The 23,856-nt window shown below is 41.5% G+C and overlaps 1 protein-coding gene across 1 annotated transcript in view; it reads right to left on the bottom strand.

Annotated features, from left to right (window-relative positions):
- The window catches only part of st6gal2a (ST6 beta-galactosamide alpha-2,6-sialyltranferase 2a), a 47,415-nt gene that overhangs the window by 10,010 nt on the left and 13,549 nt on the right, over positions 1-23,856 (bottom strand). Inside the window, exons 2-5 of the mRNA XM_085920170.1 lie at positions 13,129-14,200; positions 8,394-8,491; positions 7,447-7,548; positions 1,487-1,661 (exon numbers count right to left, since the gene is read on the bottom strand). Of these exons, the coding sequence (XP_085776296.1) occupies positions 1,487-1,661; positions 7,447-7,548; positions 8,394-8,491; positions 13,129-14,122 (1,369 nt within the window). The 5' untranslated portion in view covers positions 14,123-14,200. The remainder of the gene's footprint in view (positions 1-1,486; positions 1,662-7,446; positions 7,549-8,393; positions 8,492-13,128; positions 14,201-23,856) is intronic.

The following is a 23,856-nucleotide window of genomic DNA, read 5'->3' as shown; positions in this document are numbered from 1 at the left end:
CGCTCTGTAGGTGTGAATGCTAGCTATTAGGCTATCGCAGAGAGTGAGCAACACTGTTCAGAAAATCACAGGCTGCCCTCTTTCCTCTGTGGAAGACATCGCCAACACCCACTACCTCAGCAGAACAGCACACCCCGGACATTTTTCTTTGAAATACTGCCTTCATTACAACGCTATAGAGCTCACAAAACCCGCACAAACAGACTCGAGGACAGCTTTTTCCCCAGAGTCATAAGCGCGCTGAACAACAGCAAAAAACAAATAAACCGAAAATAATCACTGCCGACACACCTGTTACCATCCATTCTGCACTTTATTAAACCTTGTACACCAAACTTGCTAAAAGCCACTTATTCCATATGCACTACTTAATATATATATATATATATATATATATATATATATATATATATATATATATATATATATATATATATATATATATATATATATATATATATATATACACACACACACCATGTAGCCCTATATGAAATGTTAATAACATGTACAATAGAATATTCAATGAGCATAACACTGAATATGTACAATATCTTGAATATGTATAATACGTTGAGCAATTTCAAATACAAAGTCAGTCTCCCGCCTGTTGCTGCTACTACTGGGAATACAACCTTGTGTGGTCGACTCCAGATGCAAAGCAACTCACCAAATACTCCAATCCTGCACCAGCGGATAAAGTTACATTCTATACTGTCCCCCTTATATGTATATGCCTATTCTCTATTCTATATACTATGCCACTCTATGTTTGACACGCCCATTCCTTCCTACGAAACACCAGCAGAGCAGCACTCCCAATTTCATTGTATACCTGCTGTACAATATTATTGACAATAAAGGCAATAATAATAAATATCTAATAACAATAATAATGACAATAAAATATTCTATTCTATTCTATTTCATTGAGAAATATAACACCAGTATGGGGCAATCTCGAATTATTAATTGGATTATAATCCTCGTAAAAAAAAACAAAAAAAAGTTTTTTTGCAATATAAGGCGAGGAGTGAGATGGAAGATGTCTAATTGCTACGATGTGGGAGTGCTTGTGAGATTAGTCCACAGTCCAACTGGGCTCAGATGTTAGATTGAACACAGAGTGGTCACATTACACACACGCACATATATAGTATGTGCGTGTGTGTGTCTGTTTTATGGAAATTGAAAGATAAGAAAACAGAGGACTCAACAATATGAAACATTTGCAGCTGGAGACATAAACACCACACAATCTGGCAAATGCGGGTGACGTGTTGCACAGCTCCTTCTATTTGACAGAAAAAATGAGATGAATCTCAATTCATTTTGTATTCCTATCTTGTAATAAATAGTTGAATTGTTTATCTGTTGCTGTGGCTCCCCTTTACCCCATGTGAAGTCATTAAATAAAGTATTCTGTTTGAAAGACCGTGCGGAGTCTGCATGTGCTTATTAGTGTCCAGTGATGAGATGTGCTCACCCAGGAAGCCTGATGAGGGAGGGTTGGGCTGAATGTTTGCCTGACTGTTGCCTTGAATCACATCCCAGAGGCCCCAAATATATCTGGGATGGAGGATGTAGAAGGGCAGGTCGGGGTGCAACTTGCGGTGTTCCACATACGGTCCAAACAGGTCATAGTCTGGACTGGCGTACCACTGACAAAAAAGTGGGGAGTAAAAACATTGCATCAGACCACAGAAAGGTACACATTACAATGCTTAAATCTAAAATATTTTTGGACAACTCAAAAAAAGAAAAATGTTCCACACTGTCTTGGCTTTTAGCACAATACATAAGCAATATGAACACCATTACATACATATCACTCCAAATTTGTGTCACATGCACTTGGGATACAACAATCACGATCAATATATACTATTATGTTAGCTTCAAGTTAATTCTCTGAACACTGTGGGTTTTTCTTTCAATAACATAGGGGTACTTACAATTTTATATTTATCCACGTCTGTACAATTTTCATGGTGGAAAGGCAATTTTGTCCATGATTTGAGATGTACGTGCAGAAGTGCATGAATGGTATTGTTCACAGATAGTCCATTGTATTGCTGAAGCAGCCTCTAAGGAATTAAACGTGCCTCGAAATCAGTCAAAAATGTTCATTGTGGTGTCTCTGGCAATAATTAATAACAACTGCCAACGACTGACAAGGTTCCACGACACCTCCTCTATTTTGTGCAAATGAAAAATGTCGTTGAGGAAGTATGCCTTGGACAAATGGATTCTTCCCACACACATGTATTGAAGGAAGTCAAGGTCATTTTTAGAGAGTATTATAATTATCATTATTATAAGTGTTATCTTATACTGTAGCGCAGTGGTGTCCAAACTATGGGCCGTGGGCCAATTGTGACCCACAGTCCATTTTTAATTGGCCCACAAGAAATTTTAGAATAAAATATGGCCCGCACTTCAACTTTTGCCTGATTGTATTGCATTTGCAGCTGATACGCACCAGAATAATTTACTAAAATGATAAATACTTCCTTTAGTAAATCCAATTCAGTCTGTTAATGTTATAACCATTTTAAACAAACATTAATAGGTGTGATGCTAAACCTAATAACTTAAATAACAAGCTTGAAATTTATCCGTCCCATTTTCCCCTTTTTTTTGGACAGTAAGTCTTATGTCTAAAATGAAATCTGAGGCTACTGTTCTGAGAATGAGCTACCAAAGCTTTTTATGAATAAAACAATCAACATCCATTTATGGAACACTGTGGTGAATGCAGTGTTGTCTTTATTCAACAATATAACATACATATTTGACCACTTTTAATTGTTTTTTTTTCTTCTAATTTTAATACACTGAAATTAAGGTCATATATCTATGGATGAATGAATTGAGCAAGTGCCCCCCCATCCTATATGTTTATGTATGTAGCCCTTATTGAAAAACATTTGGATAACCCTGCTGTACCCATTCAATTTCCCCCTTTCTACTCAATTAGTATATATAGTAAATTCTGTACGGGCATTGAGAATGACGTGACGTAATCCAAAGTCTCTGATATACTGACGGTTTGCATTTTAATTAATGTTAATTGTTAAAGCTGTCCAACTAACTGGGTGCAACTGGGATTGTTCTGCAAAACACGCTAAATTGCTGTGCAATTCGTTTTATGCATTCTAGAAGAGACATATTTAACGAGATGAATTAAGTAAGCATACATAATGTGATTTGTCAAACTGGAGAAAAAATAATTAAATGGCTGAATTTGCATTTTTAAATAGATATACAGTATGCTTTATGCTATTTAAAGAGAAAGTGCTCCTTCTACTTAACATTATAACATAGACCTGGATAGGAAAGAAAGATCTGATATTTGCTAAAATATCATGTTGAAATATAATTGCATGACAATGTCAATATAGTGGAGCCTCGGTTTTCGAACGTCCCGGTTCTCGAACAAATCAGTATCCATCCATCCATTTGCTGAACCGCTTTGTCCCCACGGGGGTCGCAGGCGTGCTGGAGCCTATCCCAGCCGTCATCGGACAGCAGGCGGGGGACACCCTGAACTGGTTGCCAGCCAATCGCAGGGCACACAGAGACGAACAACCATCAGCACTCGCACTCACTCCTAGGGGCAATTTGGAGTGCTCAATCGGCCTACCAAGCATGTTTTTGGGATGTGGGAGGAAACCGGAGTGCCCGGAGAAAACCCACGTGGGCTCGGGGAGAACATGCAAACTCCACACAGGGAGGGCCGGAGGTGGAATCGAACCTGCACCCTCCTAACTGTGAGGCGGACGTGCTACCCAGGGCGCCACCGAGCCGCCCTGAACAAATCAGTATTTGAACAAAAAATTCGAGATTTTTTTGCTTCGAATGTCACATGAAATTCGGTTGTCGAACCTCGCGAGGTGAGCCGAGAGGACCCGCATGCCAACTGACTCCGTTCATTATTACATTCCCGTTACTCTGAGGATTGCATCAACTCTAATCATGACTCCAAAGGAAGCAGGTGGGAGCACTAAAGCCATCCTAAAACACAAAGATGTTCCTAAAGCAATGCGACAGTGAGCGCCCGGTGCGCTGCGGTTGCGCGACCGGACCAAATTAAGCTCCCCGCGCACTGAGGTTCATTTAATATTTGCAAAGTACATCAGGACTTTAAAAATATTTTCTAAATTTTAGCGACCGCTTGGTCACAGTAATGCAACCAGCGCGGTGCAGTTGCACGGTCGGCGGCGTGCTACGGTTGCTCGGATCGGACAAAAATGCGCAAATGAGAAAATGCTTAAAAAAGGCAGGGTTTTTTTTGCTTGGAACGGATTACATTTTTTCCAGTATTTGTAATGGGAAAACATGATTCGGAATTCGAACGATTCACTTCTCAAACAGCCTTCTGGAACGGATTGTGGTCTAAAACCGAGGCTCCACTGTCTTACAAAAATGTATCTCTACAAATAGGCCTTAATGCCTTCACATCTCTTCTACACTAAATCTATATTTCTCCTCTTCCTCGACACTCTGCCTGATATTGTACTCTCCAGAGATGGGTACTTTGCATTTTGCCAATTTGCGGGGCTTGTTGGAGTTGATTTTTTTTTTAAATCTCATAAATTGGATTTCGGAAAATCACTTCACTTCGCTTGAATCTTCTTTTGCCACTTCTTGCATGAAGAAACAAGCTTTTTTTTCTTTTTAACATTTGGTTGCTTTCAGTGTGAACATAAAGATAACATGCAAGAGAAAACAGAAACAACTTTTTTTGTAGATTTCTGTCACACACATGCACACGAATAAACAGATGCAAACGAATAAAGTTAAAAAAAAAAAAAAAGCACGTACACACATGGAGAGATAAAAACAAAACAATGTGGGACAACAACTTTGCGGTTTGTGGGATGGCATCGAGAGCCACTTAACACAGTCAGATTTCTTAATTGTTTACAAATGCTTTGACCAAGATAGCATTCAGCTCCCAACACAACCACCATCGATCACCAGATTGATTGGCGATGTGTAAACATTTGGCGAAGTACTCCTTTGCAGAGTGAAGTCACTCCCTCCAGCATACAAATACCGAGAACACGCTTGAGACAAGCAGTTGAGTCCTGTGATATTTCATTTTTGGTCTATATTGGCGGATTACATACACAAAACAGGCTGGGCGTGTTTCTGTCACTCTGTACTTGACCCGGTTCGGGACATTTACAGGAACAAACGTAATCCCACCTCCGCCTTTGCTTAGTCCGTCAATTTTTAAAAACTTCTAATCCTTCTTCCTCTGTCCGCAAAATGGGTGTTCGTTCGGGATGGACGGACCGTTACATCCCAGGGAAGAAATGGCCAGTCACAACTGGAAGATGATAAAAATTATCTAGCCGGTCTCCTCTTTGAGGGGAGACCTCTAGATCTGTCATTGGCCAGGCCAAACAGTTAACAAAGCCAAAACTAAACAAATTTAATGCAATTTAAATTGACGATTTTAAAAAAAGCAATATAAAAACCGGGACCACAACAGGTTTTGAGGCTCCTCATACAATTTAACGTACTCTCCTTTTTTTTAATTCCCATGCCACAATTTTTTATCTTTTTTATTATACTTTTTATAATACTTGTCAATCTTTGATGTTCGTTTATGGAGTTTGCCAGATTATTTGGTTTGAAAACGAGCAGGATGCCCTGTAACAAGCAATTTTTGTTGGTCAGAAATGCTGTGATTTTCAATGTTTTCAATTACTGGCTCTTTTACTTGTTTCAAAAGGGTCCTCAAACTAGTGAGCCTAGTGGTGGGCTGAGACTTGAATTTATATGTTAACTGCTGCTACTCAGCACAAATTATGGTGTCGTAAAATCAGACTGTCGGTCGAAAATGCCCATTTCAGTCTCTTGGAAGCAAATGTATTCACCGCCTAACAAGTAAAAAATGATGAGCACAGAAAAATTAAAGCAGCAAGGCGGCCATTTTGTGGCCCATTAAACGTGATATTGTGAGAGAAGAACAACGATAGTCTTTTAGGAGAGAAGGTTGGGTATATAGTGAGGAAGAAGGCAGTGGTTATCAAAATGCCATCTGTCGTTTTTATATTAATATTATTAGACTTTCATTAAACTTGGGAGGACGTAGCTGCGTCCAAACAACAATAATGCCATGCTTGTCTGAGTTTGTTATTGTCTAATTAGCTTTCAGTACTTCTGGCACATGGTGTTGTTGGATGATACAACTGGAGCTGTCTAAATAATAATGATAAATCATACACAAGGATTTTCAACAAAAAGTAAACATACAAAAAAGCCATCCTCCTATTATCTAGTATTGAAATGGATCTAAAAGTTGAAAATGTTTTTGTCACAATTTCTCTTTCAATTATGCTGTTTATTGTAGTGCGACACCTTGGCCACCTGGGGACAGCCATATGGACATATTGTATTGCAGGCTCAGCTCTTCTTTCAGGCTTCTCAGTTCGGCAATAGTATTGAAACAGGACAAAAATATAATGCACTGTAGGTATTGTTACATGGTCTGTCTACAGGTGCTGCAGCAGAGTTTGTGTTGTAATGTCCGTCGTTTAAGTGGTAACAACACTGGCTGTAGCAGAGTTTGTGCCTGCGCTGCATGTACTTCCGGCAAAGAAGGGGTGGCAGTGGCAGGTATGTGGAATTTTATAAGAACCTGAATCTTGTAGGCTCGAAAACACATGGAAGATGTGGAACTTGACGAGAACCTGAATCTTGTAGGCTTCAAAAGACGTACGCAAATGGACTCTCGCCTGTAACGTCAAATGGAAAAGAATCCCAGTGGTACGGATGCAGATGATGTATACATTGATCCCTCGTTTATCACGGGAGATGCATTCCAGAATCACCCGCGAAAATCCGCAAAATAGAAACAGTATATGTATTCTTGAGTAATTTAAACACCATTGCATCCAACATGTAGTAATTCTAGTTGGCCGCTAGGGGGCTTTGGCGTAATGGTAGTCAATTAGAAAAGTGGTTGTGGAATGTAAACCTTCCCCCCGCAGAAATCGCACAACACGCTAACCCGGGGAGGGACATTGCGCATGGCGAAACCAAAGTGAGTCATGGTTGCTCATGAATCTCCTGTTGCATTGTGGTCCAGGACACAATATGAAAGCTATTTAAACCCTTCCAATACTTGTACGCTACATAAACATTTCCCATTCCCTTAATAACCATTCCCACACTGTTCTGTGCATGTATTGTCCCTTTACAGTAGATAAAAGAATAAACACTTGACATTGTCATGTGTCCCAACTCCTTCTGCACCGGTTAGTGCTTCTTCCCTCGCGCTTGAACTAACATCTGGAGTGATGCACATTGCTCAGAGGCACCCCTCACGCCATCAGGGTGTATTTAAACACCGTTCTCCCATCATTTATGAACCCGCATTTGCAAAAGGTAAAACGTGATGTGGCGAGGGCTCACTATAGGCCAACCAACCTTGCTCAAGTTGAGACTGTAAGGCGCGGGGTCCCAGGCCAGCAAGGTTACATTTTTGTAAAGAGAACTGGTCTGGAAGCGAAACCTTGGACTTGCCATAACCTGTAGAAGACAGAACACGGATACTTGATAATGCCATTATGCTTTTCCATTGTGATGAACATGTTTTATTCTAACCAAATATGCTTCACTCAAATATAACACTTTTTAGAGCAACAATTTGTCCTTACGGACATTTTTAACACCCAACTGCTTGTTTTTGTTCCTAATTATCGTCAAGATATTTTGAGACTTGCACCACTTGTTCCTTAACTGTCTTGTCACATATCTCATTCTAAGACACTGTAAAATAAACTCAGAGATTTGCTTTGAAATACATCATTACAGCATACATTACATCATACAGCAAAGATTGAGTTACACCTTTGTTCGCAGCTATCAGGCGCAATTGCAATCTGCATTTAGCGAGCTAGCTGTTAGAAAAATCACATATAAGTCGCTCCTGAGTATAAGTCGCTCCCCCACCCAAACTATGACAAAAACCGCGATTTATAGTCCGAAAATTACGGTATACTAAATAACACAAATAGCATCATTTCACAAGAGCACCCCCACAACCCTCGTCAGAATGAAACATTTTGTAAGATGAATGAATAGATGAAACATTAACACAAAAGGGTGAAAACCTTTAAGATCGTAATGTTGGAAGTTGATGATCTTGTCATATAGAATGAAATGTGTTGTGTTATTTTCACTGATCAGCTGCCTGCCTAGCTGGCTTTGGTAGCAGATGTAAATGTTTCCTGTATCTGGAGGCAAGGCCATATTTTTGCAACCAAATTGTGTCTATTTATGGGAATAATTCATTATGTGTTCCACCACAGGATATCAACGTCTTCTAGTATGTTAGCACCTGTCAACTTCATTATTATCATTTGTGTTCTCACCATTGAGTTGATGATGCGTATGGTGGTCTTGCTGCCCACGTCTTTCTCGTAGCCCTCGGTGGGGGCCGCGTTGAACCTAATCACAGCATCATGAGCATCTGAAATCATACACATCATGACGTTAAGTGACATACTGCTACTTTTTGTCACTATTATGTCTGGAAGTTTCACAGAAGCCAGAGATGATAAACACTTTTGCCATGTCGCAGACAAAATTATCATTCATTCACACAGCCACACAAATGCTATGTAGTTTTACAAAACCACTCACTGTGGATTTAGAACAAATAGTCAAGGTTGGGTTTATTGTTTTCGGCCCAGTAGATTGCCTAATATCGGATTTAGGTGGGCTGAGGACATGGTTACCATTTGAGAGTTTGGTTGTGTGCTGAAGTTGAAGTACATTAAATGTAACATTTTGAAAAAAAAAGGTGGATAGGCTTTAAGATGTCAATTCCCAGCCGCTGCCTGTCCCAAGCCTAGATAAAAATGAGTGGGGTGGTTGGGTCATCATAAAAACTCAAAGCAGGGTTTGCTGCAATAAATCACATTCACATTTACATCAGATAAAGTGGAAAAACATCATGACACTTTGCAGAGGCAAATGTGACAATCATGCCACACAATTGCCCTCTAACGGTCAGTCTTGGTAACTGAGGTAGGTATTATTGATTACACTTGAATTACCGGCAGATGCCCAAAAGATGACACTATAGAGGAAAAAGAACCTTTCTTTTCTTGTCCGACAAGCTTCAACTAACTTTGCGTTAATTTGCAAGACCAACAAGAAAATATAGTTAAACATTACCATCTTGTTTAGTGCAAGTACAACACAAATTTTATTATTTGTACATATAAATAAAGGTGCAAATTTTGCATATTATGTATGAAAGCTTATTTCACTGTGTACAGTGTATAGAAACTTCAGCTTAAAAGCTCATTTAAAGGCCTTCCCAAAAAACATAAATATGTATGCACATAAATGTCAGAATGTAAAATACATAATAATAATAACAATGACAATAATAATAATAATAAATACTAATAGTGATAATAAATATTATACTAATGTAAAATATACAGCCATAAAAACTAAAAAATAACGTCTTCCAAAAGTATTTGCGTATTTAAATTGCTTGTATCTAAAGCTGCAGTTCACAGTAGTAACCAGACAGTGGCAGTAATGCATTGCGCAATGCATCATGAATGTTCAGATGAACAAATTGATCATCCCCACAAGTAACGCAACGAAGTATTTTAACGTTTACATTTCAAGACTAAATATTTTTTTCAATACGAGTCCACACCATTGCAAACAACAAGCATATAATGATAAGCACATTGGCAAATGAAAAAGTCTCTGACAAGGGTCATGCTTGGTAGGCTGTTTGAGCACTCCAAATTGCGAGGTGTGAGTGCGAGTGCGGATGGTTGTTTGTTTCTGTGTGCACTGCGATTGGCTGACAACCAGTTCAGGGTGTGCCCCGCCTTCTGCCCGATGACGGGTGAGATAGGCTCCAGCACGCCCGCGACCCCCGTGGGGACAAAGCGGTTCAGAAAATGGATGGATTATTCTAATAGATAGCTAGTTGAAGTGCAATGTTTAATTCTTCAAGTGGACAATGCACAGAGGAATTAATCGGGGTGTGGCATGTTTCAGAGTTTGCGCCATATAAGGAATTAATCGGGGTGCGGCTTGTTTCAGAGTTTGCAGTATCTATTCAGAACAATTAGACAGATTGTGTCATAACCAACTGTGAATGCATGCTGTATTTCACATCACACAACTGTCGCCTCTTTCAAGGACTTTTTTCTATCCACAGCTGCCACAATGAATATCAGGCAGAGGGCATGCTGAAGATATTAACAGAAACGTTTTATGCATTCAGGAATCAAATTTAAAGATGCTCAACGTGATGTAAAGACACCTGATGGATGCCAGAAGAGGGTCTGTTGAGGGTGGGATAACACACACAAACCTTTTATTTCCCTAGTGAGCCATCTGTCAGGGATTTCACACTCTCCACTTTTTCTCCAGCCTGCCAAGCTCCTCCATCTACCAACTAGTGTGCACATAGATTGGAAAGGTGTGCAAACTGCTAACTGCAGGCCTTGCTTGACATATCAGTCACTGCACTGCTGATGGAAAGGAACATGTGATCATACATATTCAACATATAAGGTTATTTGGTGGAACATCTGCAGCCTGTATTTTATTTCTAAATGTATGTATTCCTGGGCGGCACGGTGTGCACTGGTTAGCACATCGATCTCACAGTTCAGAGCTGCAGGTTTCGATCCCGGCTCCGGCCTTCCTCTGTGGAGTTTGCATGTTTTCCCACCGCCGCCCCGGGTACTTCACTTTACTTCCACATTCCAAAAACACGCTTGCTCGGCCAGATTACCAATCCAAATAGTCCAAACATGTATGCTAGGCTGCTTGGCCACTCCAAATTGCCCGTGGGTGTGAGTGCGTGTGGATGGTTGTTCCTCTCTGTGTGCCCTGCGATTGGCTGGCAACCAATTCAGGGTGTCCCCCGCCTACCCAAAGACTATTGGGATAGGCTCCAGCACGCCCACGACCCTCATGAAGAAAAGCAGTTCAGAAGATGGATGGATGAATGTATTTCTTTCAATATATATTGAAAGAAACACAAATATATATTTTTTAAATGTATTAATCGCATAGTGAGTGAGTGAGTGAGTGAGTGAGTGAGTGAGTGAGTGAGTGAGTGAGTGAGTGAGTGAGTGAGTGAGTGAGTGTAGGGAGGGAGGGAGGGAGGGAGGGAGGGAGGGAGGGGAGGGAAAGAAGGAAGGAAATAGGTAGGTAGGTAGGTAGGTAGGTAGGTAGGTAGGTAGGTAGGTAGGTAGGTAGGTAGGTAGGTAGGTAGGTAGGTAGGTAGGTAGGTAGGTAGAATTGCATGAATGGCATGCTTTGTCCTTCTTCCTAAATTTTAATTGTGTACATTCTATGGCGTCTACATGCTTGGTGTTTTGCTGATTATAGTTTGTCTGTGCAGTTATAGATCACAAGAAAAAATACAGTCAGTGGTGCCCTGGGATTCGAGTTTGATTTGTTCCATGACAACACTTGTAGCTCCGAACACTCGCATCGCAAATCATCTTTCCCCATTGAAATGCCATTAATGCCCCCTAAAGAAAAATTCTGGTAAATCCATCAACTCATGGATAGTGGCTATTTTCAGGAGCGCTCAGTTCCCATCCTCTGCAAATAGCAGGGCAATTCACTGCATTTCAATACTGCAGTTTGTGCATCTGCATCATACCGAGAGCTTCTTATAATTTTTCTAAATCATGTAGCTGACTTTGGTACCCAAAATATTCATCCGTGCTTACTTTCACAAATGTGTCAGCAAATCTCCATCACTTCCTGTTAGTGAGCGACCGCAGCCACAGACACAACGACAGCTTTGGTTTCCTCTACTGTATACATCCTCATCTTACATTTTCTCACACCATTTGGACAACAATCTATGCATGCACCAGGTTTTGCACCAGGTTTTGTTGATCTATTAACCGCTATTTACCACTTGCGATTAGTATGTGTGTGTGTGTGTGTGTGTGTGTGTGTGTGTGTGTGTGTGTGTGTGTGTGTGTGTGTGAATACATATATGTATATATATATATATAATAATATAATATATATAATATTATAATAATATAATATGAAAAATAGACTTGCACCTTTCAGAAGTGTTGACGTGTTCATATGTGGAGGACTTAATTAATAGCATATTTAATTCCTCACAACTGAATTGAATTGAATTATAGCTTGAAAATCAAAATGAACCAAATGGTCAATACAGAACCTAAAAAGTATATTTTTGGAGCACTGATAGTACTGTCAACATTTGTGCCAGTATGTGAGTGTATTTGCACAAAGGTTATTTGTGTTTACCTCACCACCAAAGAAGGGATGCTGAACTTTTTTATTTACATTTACGTTTAATGAACGTAAATGTAATGTTCGCAATGGAATATACATCCACATGGATGTTGTCAATCATTATTACAAACTTTTATTTAAGTAACTTTAAATTTATTATATATATATATATATATATATATATATATATATATATATATATATATATATATATATATATATATATATATATATATATATATATATATATATATATATAGGGGGGAGAGAGGGAGGGAGAGAGAGAGAGAGTATATAGATATAGATATGTGCTGTATATAGATAGATATACTGTATATATATGATTGACCAATCGTATGCACTGTTTGTGGGAATTTGTTGAGCTTTTTTTTTTAGCATACATGGACATAGGAGGTTTAGGCCCAATGCCAGTGAATCTCCAATGAGATATTTGGTCTATTTTCAAATTTAAGGAATTATTCAGGAAATGAATCCCTCACGTTTACAATCAACTTAAAATTCTATGTACTGAATCTGAAATCAGGACAATTCTACAATTTCTACAAGAGGTGCAGTTGAAATTATTCTTCCCTGAAGGCATGCCTAATTTAATTCATCCACTCCCATTGACTTCTATAGACATCAAAGCTCCAATTTAACTGGGCTTGCAGTGAAAGAGGTAAAGAGCCTGCTTATTTAACTATGAAGTGAATGTATGAAGTGACACCAATAGACTATGAGCATTCAAATCCGATAATATTTTTTGATCATATTCAAGCAATGATTCAGGAAGTGAGTTCAAATGAAAGCAACGACAAGACCACTCACCAATTTCTTTGCCCAGTCCCGATCGTAAAATGGCACCAGCAGAGGCGACCACGGCACATGTCCCGATGGGACTCCCGCCTTGAGACATGCGCATCTGTTCCAGCTGGAGGGCCGGCACTAGATGGGCCCATCCCAGTGAGGAGAAAGGCTTCTCTGATCCGTCTACTGCGCTCAGCCGGGCCTTGGCCTTCAGCTGACACAGCAGCTCCTTGGCACTTTGAGAGGGTCGGCGGAGCCCCTTGTAGGCCACGTGGTGTTTGTTGCTCTTCACGTATTCATTACGGGCTCGCTGTAGCCTCGGCTCCAGCATCTCAATGGACAAGCGCCCTTGCCACAGGCGCTTCAACAGTGACACTGACTTGGAGTTCTCCTCCAGGTTAGAGAAGGCATCAGCAGTTGTCTTGACACGTTCAGTCCTTATTCTGTTTGTCTTTATTTCATCTGCATTTTCTCTCTCATATTCATCCTCCTCGTCTTCCTCTCCTCCATGAGGTTGGACTCTGTTCACGTGGTTTTGATATTCCGTAGTTTGGGAAGTAATTTCATGACTTTGAAACGCCGGGTCTGAGTGAGAGCCTACATTCTCTGTGCCAAAGGAAGACCAGGCCGCGAGAGTCTGGGGGTCCATGTAGTTTTGGTTACTGAGCTCCTGGCTGCCATTGTTGGCATAGGGCGCGCTGTTGCTGGAGGTCACAGAGTTGTTGTGAGGCTCAGGCTCCAGCACATCTCCCGGTATGGTTGGCGTCGAGCTGGAGACTGCAACGGTGTTCTGATGGGAGGCCTGGATGGAGGCCAGGCGACGGGTGTCGGGGTGCTGGGAGAGGAGGGAGCCAGCAGAGGCCGGCAACTTCTTAACTCGTGCGTCCAGGAAGTATGAGAAAAGGGCGAGAAAGATGAGCATCCAGGCCAGCATTCCCACCAAAACAAGCCGTCTCCACTGCCTCATGCTGGACTTTATTACCAAAGGGAGCTCACCAACAACAAACAAAGCCATGCAGCTGGAGCAGGAGGGGAGTGTGGGCGAGAGGGGCTGGGGGGAGGACGGGGGTCAGCCAAGACGTTACTGCGGGGCCTGGAGGAGAAATAAAGATCATAAGGGTCTGAGCTGGTATGTCCAAATTGTGACTTAAATTAAAAGACAACAAACCTATCCTTAGTTCCTAATAAAAGTAAAATAAAAAATTGAGTATGTCCCGATGTTATGAGTGCAAAACAGGTAATACACCATTTTGTGTGACCAAATTTTCAAAGTTTTTCATTGGTCAATCAAGTTGATAAATTACAAACGACATCATTATTTTCATAGAAAGATCGAAGTCAAGGTCAAAGTCAGCTTTATTGTCAATTTCTTCACATGTTAAGACACACAAAGAGATCGAAATTACGTTTCCCACCGTCCCACGGTGACTAGACACATTCCACAACACATACAATCAAATTCAGTCAGCTTTATTGTCAATTTCTTCACATGTTAAGACACACAAAGAGATCGAAATTACGTTTCCCACCGTCCCACGGTGACTAGACACAGTACACAACACTCACAATCAAATAGCACAAAGAGTAAAAACCAACAGACAAGAGCAACGAATAAGTAATAAGCAAATAACCCAAATAAATAAACAATAAATAAATAAATAGACAAATAAGAGCAGCAAAATGGAGCAAGCGTGCTAATAGCAGACACCCAGATCATAGTGCAAAAGAACAGGACGTCATGCAGCAGAGGGTGGAGGGGGGAGGGAATTCAGGATCCGGACAGCTTGGAGTACGAAGCTGTTTCTGAGTCTGGTGGTGCGGGAGCGCAGGCATCTGTAAAATCAGATGTACTGAAAAAAACTAAAATACCAGTCAACACATTTACTGTTTTTTTTTTGCTGTGGTTCACAAAAGGAGCAAGGCGCCAGCCGGTCCGAAACTCAATCAGACATTTACATTTTTTAGTTCTTCATGCTTCTTGGGTGGGTGACTCCCTGAGCATGGTAACCGAAAAATAATCACCTCTTCGACCGATCGAGAAGCGGGGCGCCCGCACGGAGCTCCGGCTTCGTCATTAGCCCACGCATGGCGCTGTGTAATTTCCTGAGCTGTGTAACCTAAAAATAAGCAGTGCGACCAGGCCACTTTGGCAAAGGCGCGAGCCTCACGCTCGGAGCTGTGTCATTTGCCCACCAAAGATGCTGGGGAGAATCCCTCAGCTGGGTGACCGAATAATAAGCATAGAGAATACCCGCCTCCAGCCTCACCACCGGCAGGCCTCACACCAGCCTCCAGGTGGGCGCTTTTCCGGGCCGCGGTTAGCTCTCAAGAGCCGGGTATGCACCATTCATTGAATTTAAATGCCCTTTAACTGTCCTTAATCCCCCACAAAATCTGTGTTTTTTAGTTGAAAAAAAAACTAACACTATATAATAAAATTTATTAGCTTTTTATTCAAAATAATTCAGCACTACTTATCTCAAGGCAAACTGTATTATTTTGAAGAATCCCTGGAGCACTACTTGTATCTCAAGGCAAACTGTATTATTTTGAAAAGTTCCTGGAGAGGAAATATAGAAATTATGACTATATGGTGTTTTTTTAGTAAAAATATCAATTAGCTTTTTATTCAAAATAATTCAGCACTACTTATATCTCAAGGCAAAATCCCTGGAGAGGAAATATAGAATTTATGACTGTGCCATTTTTACTGTAGAACGATTTATTCCGATGTGATTTGTTTCTAATTGTAAAAAATGTTTTAAATTGTGTTTGTATTAGAGGCTCTACTGTACACAGTAAAGAAAGAAAGTGAGTGAGTGAGTGAGTGAGTGAGTGAGTGAGTGAGTGAGTGAGTGAGTGAGTGAGTGAGTGAGTGAGTGAGTGAGTGAGTGAGTGAGTGAGTGAGTGAGTGAGGCTTTGAATAGACATCACGGCACCACAACCTCCTTAGCCAATCTTAATTAGAAAAAGATGGTCTCTTAATGTGAGACAGGCTTTTCTCAGGGGACAAATGGGGGTCTTGTCAGACGGAAACCTCTCGTCGTAATTACAGCTTCCTGTCGGTCATGCCAGGACTTGCAGAGTGCGGCAGAAAAGCTCCCAGGCACCGCTCACATAAACCGACCCCCTTTAACCCTTTACATCCACATCAGTGCACACACACCCTCCAGCCCTCGGCCACACAGGAGGCCAAAGCTCAAGCGTTGACCTCAAAACAGCAAGGAGCAACTAGGCCAAAGAATATTGCAACTGCATGGAGACACACATACCGAAAGTGACATGCTTTGTGAAAGCCTCGGGGCTATGTCAGGTGGGAGCCGTGATTCATATGCTGCGAGTGCAGCAGTTCCAACACGTCTACAAGAGGTCAAACGTTTCCCAATGGAGAAATATGACTTTCTAACACTGACTCAGTTTTACAAATAAAACAAGCACGCAGCTGGCCAAATGTTTTCAACAAACCAAATGACATATCAAATGTGTATGTAGTTTCCCTAACCAGGCAGAATTCAGGTTGAGTCAGTGAGCGTGAAACAACACAAGCGTACTGCTGGAGAAGCAAGAGCAGAGGACGATGGCAACAGATGGCAATGAAAGTCCCAAAATGATGAGTTAGCCTCCTTGGGAAGATGAACTATTTACTGCATTTGACTTTTAATTCATAAGTCATACTAATGCTCGATGAATGGATGGATGGATGGATGGATGGATGGATGGATGGATGGATGGATGGATGGATGGATGGATGGATGGATGGATGGATGGATGGATGGATGGATGGATGGACGGACGGACGGACAGACGGATGGATGGACAGACGGATGGATGAATGGACAGACAGATGACTTCCTTGAATGTTGAACCACAAACAGATGATTAACTGATGAATAGTCTCACTTTAGCACAGTTGAGCTGACCTTGCAACAAATAATGTTTTCCTTGTGACTACTTGCATATATAGAGTATCAATTTATTGGTCTCTTTGGAGGCATAACAGTGTCTAAAGTTTCAGAACATTTACTGAAAGATTTTTCCTAAAAGGATTTCTGAGTGAGTTAGTGAGCTGGTCTGCCACCTCATCTCTTGTGCGCAACATGTTACTCTGTTTAGTCTGGCAGTGAGGTCATATGTCAATTACCCCTATGTGGTGTTTAAATTTATCTTGTCTTTTTTTAACGACAAATGTTTTCCCCTTCTACAATTCTAAGCGCTCTTAAAGAACCTTTAGATGGAAAGTGTGCGCAAATGCTGCTGTGACGCTTTGTTCATTCCGACACAATTTTTCCAGCATCACAATGATCCCACACTGATATATTCTATTCAGACACAGTTAAGGGAATCCTGAGAGTTGTTTCAAAACACATTGTGCATGTTTGAAGAAGAATACTGAGAACTATGTGGGACACAATCGTGGAGAGCGTTATTGTCTGTCCGTCCATCATCTAGCTATTCATTTCTCTGTTCGTCCGTCTGTCACCTTGCTATCCATCTATCCATCCATGCATTAATTTTCTTCACTGCGTATCCCATGCAGAGCTACCATGGCAACTGAGCCTCTCCCATGCAGTTACACCCTGGACAGATCATCAGTCAATCGCAGAGGCAACTTTACAGCCTAACATGCATGTTGGGAGGATGTTGGACTTCCCAGAAGGAAATTCAGGATTGAAACGTGGAAAGAAGCCATTCCATCACAGTTCTTGATCTCTCAATACAAGGCAGGATCCCTAAGGAAGTGGTCTTTGCTGATGGACTTTCCATGCATGCTCATGAATAGACAGGCAGGTCTCAGAGCAGAGGCAAACCACAAAAAAAAAAACGTCTTCTTTGCAGAGGAAACTTTTCCATTACTTGTTCCGGCAATTTTCTGTGTAATCATCCCTCCCAATACGCAGACATTGACGTCAGAACAGACCGTCTTGTCTGTCCCTACCACCAGATGATTGCAGGCTTGCATAATCATCAAAATGGCACTTACACCTGTAAGACTGTAAAAATGTTACAGGCGTATTTTTGCCGATGGCCTTAAGCACAGGCTTTAACCTGCACTACAGTGCTGCGGACCACATCAGAATGGAGAGAGGGAATGTGAACAAAAACATTTCTATTATTCGTCAGAATTCGGAAGAAGTTTTATTTTCAAAATTTGTTAGCTAGCTGTCACATTTAACGCATGATTTGGACCCAGAAGCAGACAATAAACATGAGTGGGGAACCAAAAAAGTCTTTATGTACAACATTTGAAAGTAACAACAGAGAGCAGAACCGGATGCAGAAGGCATAGAAGACAAAACGTTCTGACAAAGTGTAACTGAGTAACTCTAGTACCGTATTTTTTGGACTAAAAGTCGCTCCGGAGTACAAGTCGCACCAGCCATAAAATGCACAATAAAGTGAAAAAAAACCACATATAAGTCGCTCCGGAGTATGAGTCGCACTTTTGGGGCAAATTTATTTGTCAAAATCCAACACCAAGAACAGACGTGAACCAGCAACAACAGGCTAAACGATACGGTATGCTAACGTGACCTATACACAAACGAGGAGCTGAGAACGGGCCTGAAAAAAAAATTCTAAGCATGGTCATTCTAAACGGAAAAGTTTATTGACAACACTGTAGATATGCTGTGGGAGTCCTTTAAATTATAAATAAGCCAGAAGAAGTTTAAAAAAACAAATTCTGCATTGACTGTTTTAGCTTTAAGTGAACAAAGTCCTCATCAAGTGATCAGAAGCCTCATTGAAATCAACATGTATTTGATCGCTGCAGCAAACTACAGCAATGCCGTAAGCATGGATGAATATTTAAGTAAAAATGAGACTAGCGCAGTTCACTTGTAAAAAATTAAAATCTATCCTCGAGTAGAACAAGCTGGAGTCACTTGTGCTTGCTGTGCACTTTGAATGCCAATCTGAAAAGGCTAACGCTAGCTCCTGAAATCACACATCAGTATATTTACACTCTTGTATCAGAAACAGACAATATGTGATAGCATCTGTTTATACAATCAGAGAGATTAGCACAAGTGAAAATGGATATAATGTCTAGACCCCGAATCTAAGACAACCCCCACTTTTTTATTTCAATGCAAAAAACATCGTCTTATATTTGGGCCAAAACGGTAATTCTATGTGCTTCTACAAAGGGAACGTACTGTACTTTTTGCAGACTGCAGAACCACATAAGTGCGTACACATTCAGTTGACTAAAACACTGACCGATGGCCTTGTTCTTCATTAAATATTGAAGACTCAAAGTGGAGCTTTTTGCCCACATCTCCGAAAAGAATATTCGCCTCTGAGCAGTTGCACCGGGCGACAAACAAGCAAGTACAGTGGAGCCTCGGTTTTCGAATTTCTTGTACGAATACCGAATTGTTCGAGAACCGGGACGTTCAAAAACCGCACATGCTTCATCACTTCACATGCGAAGACACACAAAGAGATCGAAATTGCGTTACCCACTATCCCACGGTGACATATAACAAAACATCTAAAACAACAACACAAAAAGTAAAATCAAGAAGGCACATACAATGAATAAACAAGAGCGACAAATAAATATAAATAAATAAACAAATAAGAGGAGCAAAAACGGAGCAAGTGTGCATACAGCAGACAGTTAGAATACAGCGCAAGAGTAGTGCAAGGCAGCCAACACGGCCCAAAAGGTCAGGACGTTGTGCAGCCAAGGGCGGAGGGGGGAGAGAATTCAGGATCCTAACAGCCTGGAGTATGAAGCTGTTGGTGAGTCTGGTGGTCCGGGAGCGCAGTCTCCTGTACCTCTTCCCAGAGGGCAGCAGATCAAACAAAGCGTGAGCGGGGTGACTCACATCACACACAATCGTGGTCGCCTTGCGGGTGAGACGGGAGGTGTAAATGTTCTTCAGGGAGGGGAGTGAAGCACCGATAATCCTACCAAGTCAAGATCGTGTTGCACTTTAGACATCAAACTTGTTGAGCATGAACAGAACCAGAGCCGCAACCAAGTACCGTATTTCCGGACTATAAGGCGCAAACTTCAGTCAGTTCTGATCATTTTATAGGATAGTTTGAGAAACGCGATTGTTTATAGAGGGCTCATTGGTTATTGGCTAGTGGATGCATACCGCAATTTAGTTTATTGCAGTATAGCATCTATTTTATGCGCCTTATAATCCGGTGCGCCTTATATATGGACAAAATTTTAAAATGGGCCATTCATTGAAGGTGCCCCTTATAATCTGGTGCGCCTTTTAGTCCGGAAAATACGGTCGTGAATCAATCATCAATTCTACACAATTGAATCGAAGCTAGCAATACCAAATATCTCTGCTCTTGAGTAATGTAAGAAAGTTGCACTTAGTATTCTTACAGAAGCTATTGAAAAGGTCGGTCAGAAAAGGTGATCAAATTCTCTGTCACACTTAGGGCAAATGGTGAGATGATGATAACCCTGTTTGCATTTGCTATTGTAACTTGCCTCGATTTTCGCACCTTGCTTCTCATTTCACTCATCACTGCACAAATTTCTGCAAAGTCAAGGAAGGCTCTTGAACAGAATGTCATCTTGATTAATGGTGGGAAACATAATGCGACAATGCAATTTATGACACTAAATATTATTGTTGCTTAATGTTTTGGAGCCTTTTTTGATGGCCCTGTGGACTGTAGAGACTGTATATTCCCTTATCTCGCTTCTTCCACACCTCCATTGATCCAAACTACCGTAATTTTCGGACTATGAGTCGCTTCGGAGTATAAGTCGCACCAGCCATAAAATGCACAATAAAGTGAAAAAAAACATATACTAGTCGCACCGGAGTATAAGTCGCACTTTTGGGGCAAATTTATTTGTCAAAATCCAACACCAAAAACCGACATGAACCAGCAACAACAGGCTAAACGATACGGTATGCTACAAGACATATACACAAACGAGGAGCTGAGAACGGGCCTGACGTAACATTCAGTTATTCAAGTAAGTATTACATAAATAACACGTTTATCAAACCATCTGTGTCACTCCAATTCATTAAATCCATCGATCGTGCTTTATGTAAACAATGCCGCATATGCACCGCATATGCTGACGTCGGACCCGTTGTAAGTTGCATTTCTGATTATTCCACAGACCCTTATAACGATATATAAAGTATATTTCAAATAACTATCATATTACAACAATATTATCAAACCATCTGTGTCACTCCAGATCGTTAAATTCATCGATCAAATTCCTCGTTCTTTGTGTCAACAACGCCGCGCGTGCGCTGCAGAGATCTAGTATATAAATATATTGTAGCGTTAACAAAGTACCAAGAAAGACGTGGGTTTGGTAAACGGCTCTTTATTTAACAAAACAAGAGTTCAACGAGCCAAAGACTACTGAACTTCCAGCCACGGAGGTGTAAGAGAGCTCCATAAATAGGACCGGGCGTGCGTAAAAGCCATGTCCGAGCCCCATCCACCGTTCCCCGACAGCCACCCGGCCGAGCGCCGGCACCCGACTTCCATCCACGGAGGTGGAAGAGAGCTCCATAAATAGGACCGGGCGTACGTAAAAGCCATGTCCGAGCCCCATCCACCGTCCCTGGACAGACACTCGGCCGAGCGCCGGCCCCCGACTTCCATCCACGGAGGTGAAAGAGAGCTCCCGTCGAGAAGGACCGGGCGTGCGTAAAAGCTATAATAGTTTTTCAAACCTTCTCTGTCACTCCAAATCATTAAATCCTTCAAACTCTTCGTCCTCAGTGTCACTTACAAACAAAGCCGCTAATGATGCCGGTAGTACGCGGGGCCCTTCGTCATCCCGTGATCGAATCCTTTGCCCTTTATGTAAATAACCGCCGCGCGGCACGGGTGACGTCACTTGCAGTTCAAATGACGGTAATCCCTTGCTACATCGCGGTTCGTTTATCGCGGTTTCACTACATCGTGGATTTTTTAATTTTGAAAATTTGTGAAAAAAAATCACATATAAGTCGCTCCTGAGTATAAGTGTCCCCCCCACCCAAACTATGACAAAAACCGCGATTTATAGTCCGAAAATTACGGTACTCATCCCAAATGTGCTGATGAGTAAAAAAAAAAAAAAAAGAAAGATCTATTTTCTTTGAACTGTGGAAGGATTAAACACGTAATACACGGTCTACCAAGGTCAGACCGGGGAGCACTAACTCTATTACAAAGTGATCCCTCTGAGGCAGATTAAGCCCGCTTTCCTCCTACAGCACCGATTACACCAACAATGCTATGCAAAAATACATTTCTGCAAACACGTGCCATGAAACCAATTAATCCCACTCTTAAGAGGCCAACTACACCCATTAACGACCTGGAGCGGCGGAGTGTTGCAGGGGAGGCAAGAATTTGCAGAATTCCCATCTGGTCCCAGAAGTATTTGAACAAATTATGTTTTTGAGGTCACAATGGGATTCAGCTTTGATTTAGTGCAGCCTTTTTACTTAAGTGTACCTTCATTTGAAAAGGCTCAGCAGTAACAATAAAAATTTTATTGGTCAGTGGCAGTCCATTCAAATGGTTTCTCTACTGTGGGATAAATAAAGTTCTATCTAATCTAATCGCTCATAACAGAACATGATTGATAACATTTAACAACAGGAAGACCAGTATTATGCATGAATACACATTTTTCTTAGAAGTTGCAGTTTGCGTTTCTACCATTGTAGTTACTCGAGAATCCTAGACTAACAATTGACAAATTATTTTTCAATGATCCAAATACTAGACAAGATACGATATAATTGAAGAAAACGACCGACTATACTTTGATATTTGTAGTCATGTTCATTTAGAGTATAAATATGAGATTACACTCATATTTTTAATGTATCTTCAGATAAATACTATAATTCCACATAAAGTGTCCCAACCGATCGGTGTTTTGTTCATTTAATAAGTGTTTGTCCGGCAGTTTGTCAGGCAGGTTCTGCTCGACATCGGCAAATGCGAGTTTTGCTGCGTTCTGAACTTTGATATGGTGACATTAAAGACACTGGGACTACTCCGGCCTGAATCAACGCCGGACTCGTCTGCTACTCCTTCCACGGATAGACAGCGTCGGAAGCGGTGTGCGATGAGGCAGAAGAGGGGCAAGCGCGGAGGCGTCCGGGCCAGGCTAGCGGCAAACCCAACTCGCCAGGCCGTGCCTTCCATTCTTCTGTCGAACGTTCGGTTGCTGGACAACAAACTGGATTACATTCGACTGCTGAGATCCACGAACCGGACAGTGAGTAACTGTTGTCTGCTCGTGTTCACTGAGACTTGGCTGAATGTCAACATTCCGGACTCAGCTGTGCAACTGGAGCGGCTAGCGTGCTATCGAGCGGACCGGGCCATTGAAAAAGGGGGAAAATCACATGGAGGAGGTATCTGTGTCTACATCCGTGACGAATGGTGCCGGGACTCTGTAGTTGTACGCAGACACTGCTCGCCACTGGCGGAGTTTGTGATCATTAAGTGCCGTCCTTTCTACCTGCCAAGGGAATTTACTGCGATTCTGCTTGTCTTTGTCTACATCCCGCCTTCCAACGTTGGGAGTGACAGGTTCACGGCCCTTAGTGAACTGTATCAGGCTGTCAGTGACGGTTTCACCATCTTCGCTGGTGATTTTAATCATGCTGACCTGAAGTCTGTCTTTCCAAAGTTTCACCATGTTAATTTTCCAACACGTGGTGACAGCTTCCTGGACCTGGTCTACACTGCACATAAAGGAGCTTTCAAGGCCACCCCACTCCCCCACAT

This window comes from Syngnathus leptorhynchus, chromosome 9 (assembly GCF_054491065.1).
Source record: "Syngnathus leptorhynchus isolate UIUO chromosome 9, UIUO_Slep, whole genome shotgun sequence".
Taxonomy (NCBI): Eukaryota; Metazoa; Chordata; class Actinopteri; order Syngnathiformes; family Syngnathidae; genus Syngnathus; species Syngnathus leptorhynchus.
This window is presented reverse-complemented; position numbering and strand designations above follow the sequence as displayed.